This window comes from Microtus ochrogaster, chromosome 2 (genome assembly GCF_000317375.1).
Source record: "Microtus ochrogaster isolate Prairie Vole_2 chromosome 2, MicOch1.0, whole genome shotgun sequence".
In the NCBI taxonomy this organism is placed as follows: Eukaryota; Metazoa; Chordata; class Mammalia; order Rodentia; family Cricetidae; genus Microtus; species Microtus ochrogaster.
In genome coordinates this window covers 7089925-7101300 of record NC_022010.1, presented here as the reverse complement: position 1 = coordinate 7101300, position 11376 = coordinate 7089925, and the positions used below count along the sequence as shown (strand labels likewise).

Sequence of the window (11376 nt, the reverse complement as noted above, 5' to 3'; positions counted from 1 at the left end):
AGCCCTGACAGTGTGTGTCTGCTCTGCCCTCTTCTGTGTGCTGACTATCCCTGTGTAGCCCTGACAGTGTGTGTCTGCTCTGCTCTTCTGTGTACTGACTGTCCCTGTCTATCTATGACAGTGTGTGTCTGCTCTGCCCCTCTTCTCTGTGCTCCAGGTTGCAGGAGAAAGGATTTTGTGGTCTCACCAGGTCAGGGAAAGGTCTTGCTGTCTAATTTAAGTAGGCTCCCTTCTCAAAGCTCCAGGTTTCTCAAGTTAGATGCTTTGTATTTGGTAGCTGTGCTCTTTTTCTTGGACATTATTCCAGCTTTCAGGGTGTTCCAGGAAGTGTAGTTGGGAAATGACATCCTAAAACATAGCTCATTTAGACGGAAGGCTATTTGAAACATTCAGATTGCCTGTGACTTTCATTGGAAACAGTTGAAGTGAACTGGGGAAGCTCATACATTATTCATCCAACAAACACTGTTTAGACCTCCTAGGTATTAACTTGCCATTAATTCTGCCATCTTTTCAAAGATCTTCAGTGTTTCTGTGCAGACAGGCACCATAGGTAGACATGGCTGTACCCTGACTTTCTATTGGCTGTATGGAGGAGGCGTGGGCCACTAGAGGGCTTCTGTCATTACCATTTATAATGGCCTTGTGATAACTCGTTTCGTCCAGTGTTTTTATTTAGCCAAAAGTTGGCAAATGAGAATGCTGGTGTGCTCTTGTGATTTAGCGTTGGTCACACTTCAGGCCATTACCTCACTGTCGAGTGCTGCTGTGTTCTTGTGATTTAGTGTTGGTCACACTTCAGGCCATTACCTCACTGTCGAGTGCTGCTGTGTTCTTGTGATTTAGCGTTGGTCACACTTCAGGCCATTACCTCACTGTCGAGTGCTGCTGTATTCTTGTGATTTAGTGTTGGTCACACTTCAGGCCATTACCTCACTATCCGCAGTGGTCCTAGGACCCCAGATGCCAAAATCGTGATGCTCAGTTCTCTGCACAAAGCTGTAGTGTGCAGACAAAAACTAATCCTGGGCCTGGCAATGGGGCTAAGCAGTCAGAGTGCCCATGTAAGCCAAGTGGCCTAGTTTCGTCCCTGACACCCACACTGGAAGATGAGAATCAACTTCTAAAGTTGTCCTCTGACCGCCTCATATGAACCTTGGCTGTATCAACTGTAGTGCAAATGTTGTATAGATGTGCCGTGTTGTTTAATCGTCAGATCCCAGCGTTAATGTCACTGTGACGTGTGGGACTTACTTACCAAAGCTCATGTTAATACGGATATATCCCCCTGCTTGCCCCCCAAATACTTTGTGCAGTTTGCTAAATCCAGACAGTGGAGCCTTCCATGCAGACTGTTCTGTCAAAAAAAGTCAAGTCAGCCTTTAATCCCAGCACTTGGGAGGCAGAGGCAGGTGGATCTCTGTGAGTTCGAGACCAGCCTGGTCTACAGAGCTAGTTCCAGGACAGGCTCCAAAGCCGCAGAGAAACCCTGTCTCAAAAAAAAAAAAAAAAAAAAGTCAAGTCAGCCTGCAGGTTGTCTCCACCTGCTTTAGTGCCTGTCAGCTGTAGCAGTGACTGCTGCCCTCACAGGCGGCTCTTCTCTGGTCTTCTTCCAGACAGTGTAGTACAGTGTGCTGCCACTAGGTGGCAGGCCCTAGCTGCTCAGCACTAGGGGCAAAGTGAGGTAAAAAATGTTTGTAATAATGACAACCGAAAAACCAAAATAATAATAATAATAATAATAATAATAATAATAATAATAATAATAATAATAATAATAACAACAACAACCTTTAAAGCTCAGGCCACAAGAAGAGCGGCTCCTGGGAATGGCAGGCTTTATGGTTCTCCGGATCTGGAGTCTTCCAGGCAGTGGGATATTTCAGAGTGTGCTCATTTGGTAACTGAGGCCTCCTCTACCTTTCTGAATTTGGTTCTGTGACTATGAGGCATGTCTCGAGGAGGAAAATGTAGTAAAAAGAGGGGCCCATAGCGGCTGGTGTCTGGTACTCTCAGCACAGGGGTCTGAGGTGTCAGAACTTCTCACCATCTCCCTCATGTCAGTGAAACAGGTCCAGAAACAGTGTCTTCTGAGCACAGCTCACCTGTTTGATGAATTTCGAAGTTGTTTATTGTGCTGTTAAACACATTTCAGAAATGGCATTTCCTTTCTGGGTTTAGCGCTGTTCCTCTTTAGTTTCTGAAGTCAGAGCTTCTTTTGAGGCACTGGTGACTGGTTCTGCCCTGCCCTGACCTTATTACAAGTCTTGGGAGTCCCACCTGAGGTCTTGCCTGCCCAGAACCAGCCTGTCACTCCACCAGGCCCCAGCTGTTCTGTTCCTTTGTCTCTGAAAGCTTCCTTTGTTGTTCTTCCTTCTGCAAACGCAGCCCTTGGCTAAGAGAGTTTCTCAGTGCTGGGCATCCCTTCCAGAGGTGGGGTATTTCCTGGGGGCTGTAGTGACATCAGCAGTATAGAGTTGGGAGGGTGCCATTTTGGCATGGTCCGGCTGCATCCCTGACTTCGCCTTGGTCCCCTGCTTTTATGTCATTTAGCTTGTGCTATCAGTTTGCCTTATGTTTTGATTTAGATTAATGACCCCTCACAGAAGACACTCTGAAAAGAGCCGAGATTTTAAAATAGCTAGCTGAAGGCGCTACAGGGTATGTGCGCCTTCCCTCTCTCCTTTCCCCCTCGCCCTCTACTCCCTTCTACACCGCCATGTGGAGCCGCTAATGTGACCAGAGATGGCCTCACTCCTTGCCAAGAGATTGGACCCCCTGGCTGTCTGCTGACCCCAGGGCCTACAGGGCCTGCTTCCAGCCCCTTGAGCCTCTGGAGCTATGATGTGGGTCAGGTTTTATCAAATGAAGTTAATTTTATTATGTTGATATTAGGAGTCCCTATAGTATATAGAATTCAGTTGCTTCTCCCCACTCCACATACCTCCTTTGGACCATCCAAAAAGTAACCATCCAGGTTTGCTGGGGGCAGCACTGAAAGACCCAGAGCTAAGGTCTTACCTAGGGTCCCATGTCAGAATTCCCATTAGTGATTTGTCTCTGAGGCATGCAGGCCTCAGTTTCAGGGCTTAAAGTATTTTGTCTGGCAGTTGAACTGCAGCTTACCCAATGGGTTAATGAGAGGAGAAGCACATTTTTACTAATTTTCTTGTACTGGTGTAGCTTTAACATTTTTTTTTCTGAATATACTTTGAATTCTTAGAATTAAAAGATAAATTTGTATTAAGGTTGCCCTTATTTGTTGCTTTTTTTTTCTTTAAAAAGAAAACTTATTTGAACACTAATTTCTAAGGACTTTTTGAAGAATTTAATCAATTTGATATCCACATTCCCCAAGGCTGCTATGGGGTGTGTGAGATTGAGGGCCAGTTGTTTTGAGAACCTGCCACTTGGGGAAGCAAGCTGGCCAGCTGTGCTGTGGAACAGCCAAGGGTTGAGGTGGACACTGTGACCCCCACCATGTGGTAGGAGATCAGGTGCTGGTCAGGTGGCTGGCTTTTCCTGATGTGAGGAGCAAAGTTCATGAGGACTGTTGGGATGTCTTCCAGAGCCAGCCATTTTAACAGACCGCCGTGGTCTGTTGTCTCTGTCCTTGTTTCCCAGGTGCCATGGCTCATAGGGCGTGTCATCCACTTTCCTGCATAAAGACATGCGCTTCTTGCAGTGGGGAGATCATAGTCAGTGCAGTGTGACCATGAGGACCTGCGTCTGGATCCCAGCACCCATGTAAAGGCTGGGCATGGTGGCATGGCCCTGTCATTGTGGTGCTGGGGAGGCAGCAACAGAAGGACCCATGGAGTTCATGTGACGGCCAGTCTAGCAGAATTAGAGAGTTCCAGGGTTAGTTCCACCTTGTCTCGAATAAAATATGATTGAGACACCAGTGTTAACCTCTGGCCACACATGCACATGTGCGCGCGTGCGCGCGCGCGCACACACACACACACACACACACACACCTGTTTATTGTAGAGAAGTAAAAGCTGTGCAATAAAAATAATAACAATTTATATTTTATAGATTTTATTTAATGGAAGTTTACCCAGCTTTTCTTTGTGTGTCTAATACACATGTAAGGACATGTTTTATTACCAATGCTGTACCATCGTGGATATCATGTTTCTGCTCAGCTCCATACTGTGCTCTTCCAGGCTGGTGTCACCTGTGCATTCCCTTAGATCTTTGTTGATGACTGGCCAGCGGTGTTCATTCGTGTCTCTAGCTCCATAGTGACTCGATCCCCTTAGAAGCTCCTTGAGTCCCACTCTCCCTCTTTTGAAGGCTGTCAATGACTGGGAATGCTGACTCTGGGGCTGCAGAGAAACCAAGGCAAGTGTGTGTTGCCGTGGATAGTTGGCCTCCCTCCTCCTGCTGTGCGGTGCACGCTGTGGACCTGGTGACAGCCCCGTGTAGCATAATGACGTATCTCTGGCCAGTGACAGCAGCATGAACGCTTGGCTCTCAGCCGGTCTCCTGCCATGGTCACTTCTGATCTGCACCCTTCCAGTGTTCTTCTCAGGGAGTGCATTGACTTGGAAGCCTGAGAGCTCAGCTCTCAAGTAGGGCAGAGAGTGCTTAGAGCGTGGCTGGAGCCAGCTCCGGGTGGAGCCTGTATTTGGGCAGTAATTCTGCCATCGTTCCCATGAAATGGTCTGCTTCTTTCCCCAAAGATACACCAGCAACATGCGGTGCCCAGCCTGGGGCTCATGCTTTGTAGCAGTTCATAGGAGCCTGAGGGTTTCTCTGCCAGATTTGTGTAGCCAGAGTGAGCCAGTTGTACTTTCTTCCTGCTGTGCCACTTGGGCTTTGGCCTGGCTCCCTCTTCATCCTAGTGCCACCTGCAGGGCAGAGAGCCTGTGCTGGGAACAGTGAGGAGCTATGACCTGCTGCTCACATGGGGACCGTGAGCGCTGCCTGCTCAGTGTTTGCACCCTAGGGTAGCACTGAGAGAGCAGCGACCTGTAACTTGTCCACCAACTCCACGCGTGGTCAGTGGTAAACACTGCAGGTGTCTCATGAGTCCTTTTTAGTGCATGGCTAAAATAAGGACGGAATGCAAAGTTTCTTCTTGTTGATGACATAATTGGACAAAAGTCAGTCACCAGACCTTTGTGTGTGTTTAGAGCAGCCAGTTAGGGTGTGAGGCCAGAAAGTGCAACAAAATTGGCATATACTCCTAATAATGAAGGAAATTATAGCTGGGCATGCTGGCTTTACTTAAGCCTGTAATCCAGCTACTATGGGAGCCTGAGTGAAGCACTTGCCTAGGAAGTCAGCTGCATGGTGGAGCACTTGGTGGAGGATTTGCCTTGGGATTCAGATTCATGGTGGAGCACTTGCCTAGGTTTCAGTAGGTCCCGGATTCAGCCTTCCGCTGAGGGAAAGCAGATTACAAGGCTCTCCAACCTTCCCTGACCAAACCTTTTGTGTCCCTTCACAGGGGGCTAAGGTAAGTGTTGGCTCCACAAGAGTGGAGGCTTCTAGTCTAAGGTGGAAAGGAAGTTTGTCTGCCTGCTGGAGCGAGGGTTTCTGTCAATGTGCTGTTTGGTTTTTTTACCCCTTCCTGATTTTTTTCTTTTTTGTGTCCTGTTTTTGACAGGTACCACAAGAGCCAAGCCATCTACCTAGAGTCAAAGGACAACCAGAAACTGAGCTGTGTGATCAGTTCAGTGGGAGCCAATGAGGTAGGGATCAGATTTCTTCCCCCTGCTCTGAGAAGTGTGGAAAATTTGACAGACCCAACAGAAAGCCCCACCCGAAAGTCCTGTGGAGTCTTGTCTCTTTTGGGTTGGGTCAGCGCTGTCAGGGGAAACTACCCACAACACAGAGTCGCCCCGATCCCTTGTGCCTGCCTGAGCCAGTCCTGCAGCTCCACGTGCTGTGGTGGCCACGATGTGTTCCTGGGCAGCTATGGTTTGGGAGCCACTGAGCTGACAGCCCCAGGAGAGAGCAGAAGGCAGGGGCACTGGCACCTGGTGCCCTGGCGTGGCTGTGCGCTGACCAAGGCGCGGCCTCTGGGGAGGACTCAAGCATGTTTCATTGTTTATTTAGAACTTCCTCTCCTGCATACCAGAGACTTGTTTCTTATCTGAGCCTTAGTGTGGCACTGGACACAGGCCCAGCACCCAAGAAGCGCTCAGTGAGTGGGTGCTCATATTGCCTGCTGCATCTCCTGACTGTTTTCAGTCTGACATGCTCAGCTGTGCCTCTGGAGCGCGAGCTGCCAGGCCCGCCTCTCAGAGCATTTCCTGCAGGATTAGGTCTAGATCCAAAGCTGCTCAGTGTGCTGCCCGAGGAAGCTGGGCTTGCCCTGGGGCTCCCTCTGGCCCTTCATTAGGAAGGTGTCAGCAGTGTCTCACTTACGCCATTAGAAGTTTTAAAAAGTCTGGAACTTGTAACTGCATTGGCCTGATCTTTTCTCAGCCCTCAAATGTCTGCAGAGAAATCGATTTCTCTGTGTCTCCCTCTGTAATGATTTGTGCCAGTGCCCGGGATATCTAATGAGACTGGATTAGGAAATAACTTCAGCCCCTGGTTCTCTCAGCCCTCTGAATCGAAAATGCCCACACACATGACCAGTTTGCAAAATGATAGTTTGCTTGGAAGTTGGGGACAGCCCCATTCTTCCCTAGGCGGAGAACCAGATTGGGGGTCAACCGGAAAGACATGGCGATCCCCAGCCAAAAGGCCCTGTGACTGTATGGTGGGCTGCTCTGCAGAGCACACAGCCCTCTCCAGGACCTAGTGACAACCATCACATTCTCTCAGAGTGTGCCAGTGAGGGCTGGTGAGCAAATAAGGTGTCTCTCAAAGGGCTGAAGCCTCAGGGCATCAGAACTCTGCCTGGTGACGGAGGGGCAGCCCTCAGTCCTTGGGAGTCCGCTGGGTTTTCAGATGCATCGTCCTGTAACTCTGGATCTGGAGCTGCTTGGCTCATGGGCAGGTTAGGCTGCTAAGCCGGAGGGTGGGTGATGCCTGGCTCAGCACTCTTGGTTTTCTGTTTACAATGGTCGTGCAGCAGGCTCAGCTTCGTGTAGGGTCTTTGTGGTGTGTTACAACATACAGTTTTAAGCTGTATGGTCTTACATCTTTCTGTCACTCAGTAATCACACTAGACATGAAGCAGGACTGAGAGGAAACCTACAGCCTGAGCCTGGTTTGCAGAGAACTCTGCAGAGTCTGGGGGGTGGGGGGGAGGTGGACTTTGGGTCAGACCTTCTTCAGGCCATTTAATTATCAAAGTCACGGAGAGCCAGTGAGGGGAAAGAGGTATTGGAAGGCAAAGCACCCCATAATACACCCCACAGGGCTGTGAGTGAAGCATCCCGTAATACACCCCACAGGGCTGTGAGTGAAGCACCCCATAATACACCCTACGAGGGTGGCCAAGGAGCTGGTGAGGTAGGAGGTCCTTTCTCAGCTCTAGCAAAGTGTGTGTGCGTGGGGGGGGGGGTTGTTGGACCAGGGGAAATATTTTTAAATTGGTTTGAAAAGCTGTACTCCTGAGTGCATGTCTTTTGGATGTTGAAAACCACTATCACCAAGTCCGAGTCCTGGTGAGTAAGGCAGACATGGAGCGAACTGTCAGAGCCGAGTGGGTGCTGGCTGTGCCTCCACAGCGGTCAGGCTCCAGGAGTTGTCCTGAAGCCCTGGCTGCTTAGACGGCCCTTCAGCAGATGTTCCCTGCCCACACCAGGCCCTCAGAAGTCCGTCTCACTCGCCCACTCCCTCTCGTGTCCCCACAGATCTGGGTGAGGAAGACCAGTGACAGCACCAAGATGAGGATCTATCTGGGCCAGCTGCAGCGTGGGCTCTTCGTGATCCGCCGGCGGTCAGCGGCTTGACCTTTCTACACACTTCCTCTCCCCTGACCCTTTTTCTGGAGTGGTTTTTATTTTTGTTTTGTTTTCTTCTAATAGAAAACTCTTAACTTACCGGGACTAGCTGCTTGGCCTGGAACATGGAGAGCGCTGTGGGATCTTCAAGGCACTCACATGGCCGGCCACTTCCATCTCTGTACCGTTCTTTCCTGCCTCGGCTTCTTCCAGATCAGTCACCAGAGACTTACTCTCAGGAGTATGGGGCTTTCACCCACTTTCTTTTTATTTTATTTTTTGGTTTATACTTGATTCTTTTTTTTTTAACCCTCTTTTGAGTTTGAAGGGGAGCTTTTTTTAATAAGTATCTTGAGGTCTTTCTCCCATGAAGAGCAGCGAATGTGTTTTCCTGTTTAATCTGATTGGTGGATTGTGTGCCTGCTTCCCTTGTTAGGCCCGGAGGTGTGGGATAGGAGAGTTCTCTCTGCTCTGCCGTCTCCGAGAAATAAATGAGTGTAGCATCTCATTTGCCTTGTGCTTCTCACTGGCCGAGTGGCTGGAGCTTCCGTCTTCACACTGGAGACTGCAGCCAGTGGGCGGGGCTAGGAGAGGGGCCATTGCATGTTCCTAGCACGCTGGAGTCTGGATGTTCTTGAATGCACATGATTTATTTAGACACGCCTGTCCTTGCTCAGGGTGGAAGAAGTGGTCATTTCAGAAATTTCCATTTGTAATTCCTCTCTCCCAGTGGCTAGAAGATCATGTGCTCTGCTGTGGTCTGGGTCTTCTCTGCTAGTTGGGGTGACAAGGTGGGTATTGCAGTACCCAGTCTGTTTTTGCTGGATCTGCCACAGAACCCCAACCTCTCCTGAGATTTTACCCATGTTGGTAACAAGGAGAGCTCTGTCATGCTGCAGCCACCAAATCTGTGTGCTTTTTCTTGAGCACTCCCAATGAAGGCTCCCGTCATGGCCTCTTTTCCTCCCTGGCCTCCCTGGCCCTTCCGTTGGAGAAATGACCAGCAGGGCAGTGGGTTCTTTGTGCTCTAACTGCCACCGTTCCCATGTAAAGAAGTGGGTTCGAGCAACTGTTCCCATCTCTGTGGACTCCAGTCGGCTGTCCACATTTCAGAATCCCTCCCTCCCCCAACCCCGGAGATGGGGTTTCTCTGTGTAGCCTTGACTGTCCTGGGAACAACTCTGTAGACCAGGCTGGCCTCAAATCTGCCTGCCTCTGCCTCTTGAATTCTGGGATTAAAGGCATGCGCCACCACTGCCTGGCTTTTAGAAATTTTTACAAATAATCTGTTTTGTTCTTAGCCCCTTGGATTCCATTCATGTTGCCTCTTGATGTGGACGGCCACAGTGGTGGCTCTGACTCGGAGGAAAGACTGTACACACAGACGTATCGTTTTCATTTATATCCATTGTCTCTCATTGGAATTTTTAAGAAACCATGATAAATGATGATGTTGTTTATTAATTAAAAGTTGGCACGTGGTCTTTTTCTTCTCTGCTCTCTACCTTCTGCCTGCCCCACCGTCACCACAGGTACTACAGTGATCCCCACATTGTAAGATTCTTCAGAGTGAACCAAACTTTGCTACCACTTTCACCACAGTGAGCTCCACTTTATTACCCGCTCACTGCAGTGAACCCCACTTTGTGTTACATATTCAACAAACCCCACCTTGTTACACATTCACCTCAGTGACCCAGGCCCAGGGTAAGCAGAGGCTTCCGTGGGTGTACTCAGTCATCTGAGTTCTCATGGGTTTGGGGAAATACCCTACTGGGAAGCTCAGTCCCATGATGGAAATCATTTAGACGTGTTTGGTGTTTTCGCTTTTTGTTTTGTTTTTTCCTCCTCTGTAGCTTTGGAGCCTGTTCTGGAACTTGCTCGGTAGACCAGGCTGGCCTTGAACTCAAGAGATCCACCCACCTCTATCTCCTAAGTGCTGGGATTAAAGGCGTGAGCCACCCACCACCTAGACACTTTCTTAGCTGTGGCCTCCTTTGGATTTGGAAGTGTGCTTTCATCAGGAGGGGCTGCGCCTGTGGGTGCGGAGAGGGGGAGGGCTTCGGTGGGGTAGTAGCAAGCTGTGTTTCCTCCACCTTGCCTAGTGGCCACATTGTACTTTTGTGAATTAATGATAAGACCAGGATGCAGGCACCTTTGCCTTCAGAGGTCACCCGGGCCATTCTTGGACATGACCTTGACCGTCACTGGGCACCATGAAAAGGGGACTTGAGGTAGAGCCTCGGAAAATTAGTATCCCACATCCCAGAGCACCCTTGAGGTGAAAGACCAGCAGTTGTTCCCGAAGGGCTCTGTTGGTGAACAGAGATCCTTCAGTAGGAACAGCAGCTTGAAGGGGAAGCAGACAGAGCTGGAGGAGTGGAGGCTGGCTGTCAGCCTGGCAACCCTTAGACCCCACCCAGGTGACTTCATATGCAGCTGTCCCCAGACAGTTTCATTCCACTGTTAGCTGGCCAGAGTCGACAGTGCCAGCCTCTGCTGCGGGGTGTCTGTCTAGATTTCCACAGCCACAGTCAAAGCCAGGGTGTGTGTTTCCCACTGAGCGCTAGGATTAATGGTTGTCTGTCTACCGTTGTGGTTGTTCTCTTTAAACTTGGAACTAGGGCTACGGGAGAGCCTGGATCCTTATCTCTGGGTTGAGCTGCTGATTCTGAAGCTCCTGTGCAGGACTGGGTGGCCTCTAAGTGAAATGGGGGGTGGGGATCGTAGGTTAGGTTGACTTCATTTGGAAAGCGAACTGGAGAGGGTTGGATCCTTTTCATCGTATTTTCTGTTTCTCGTTTCATTTCTATGTTTTTTTTTTTCTTGAATTTTAGTAGATAATTTCCTTATTTAAGATTTTTGGAGCTGGGCGGTGGTAGCACACACCTTAATCCCAGCACTCAAGAGGCCGAGGCAGGTGGATCTCTGAGTTCAAGGCCAGCCTGGTCTACAGAGTAAGTTCCAGGATGGTCAGAGCTACTCAGAGAAACCCTGTCTCGAAAAGAGGTTAAAAGCATTGCCTGCTCTTCCAAAGGTCCTGAGTTCAATTCCCAGCAACCACATGGTGGCTCACACCATCTGTAATTGGGTCTGGTGCCCTCCTTTGGCCTGTAGGCATATACACAGACAGAATATGGTATACATAATAAATAAATATTTAAAAAAAGAAAAAGAATTTTGCTTCTCATCTGGCAGTTTGGAAACTCTGTCCTTGGTGTCTCCCCAGTGTTTCCAAAGAGCCCAAACCGTTTTGAATTGGCAAGCATCTGGGGGGCTCTCTGCAGCACCATTAGTTGCTGCCACCTTCAGTGCTCTGATGGACAAACGCTAACTGAGAATAACTTTAACAGTAGGTTCTTCTGAATAACAAACCTTCAAAGAGAAAGCCTCAGTGAAGGTGATAGAAATTTATCTTAGGTCTTCCTTCCGTTGATCACGCGGACAGGAGTGGGGGCGTAGATGTTCTGGCATGTTCATTCCTCATTTGGAAAGCACGGGGAGGTGCTGCTCCTCGAAT

The 11376-nt window shown here is 49.3% G+C and overlaps 1 protein-coding gene across 1 annotated transcript in view; it reads left to right on the top strand.

Moving 5' to 3' along the window:
- The window catches only part of Suds3 (SDS3 homolog, SIN3A corepressor complex component), a 28230-nt gene extending 18886 nt beyond the window's left edge, over window positions 1-9344 (top strand). The window contains exons 10-13 of the mRNA XM_026784596.1: window positions 5462-5470; window positions 5621-5705; window positions 7767-7852; window positions 7941-9344. Coding sequence (XP_026640397.1) covers window positions 5462-5470; window positions 5621-5705; window positions 7767-7852; window positions 7941-7965 — 205 coding nt within the window. The 3' untranslated portion in view covers window positions 7966-9344. The remainder of the gene's footprint in view (window positions 1-5461; window positions 5471-5620; window positions 5706-7766; window positions 7853-7940) is intronic.
- Window positions 9345-11376: the final 2032 nt, after the last annotated feature.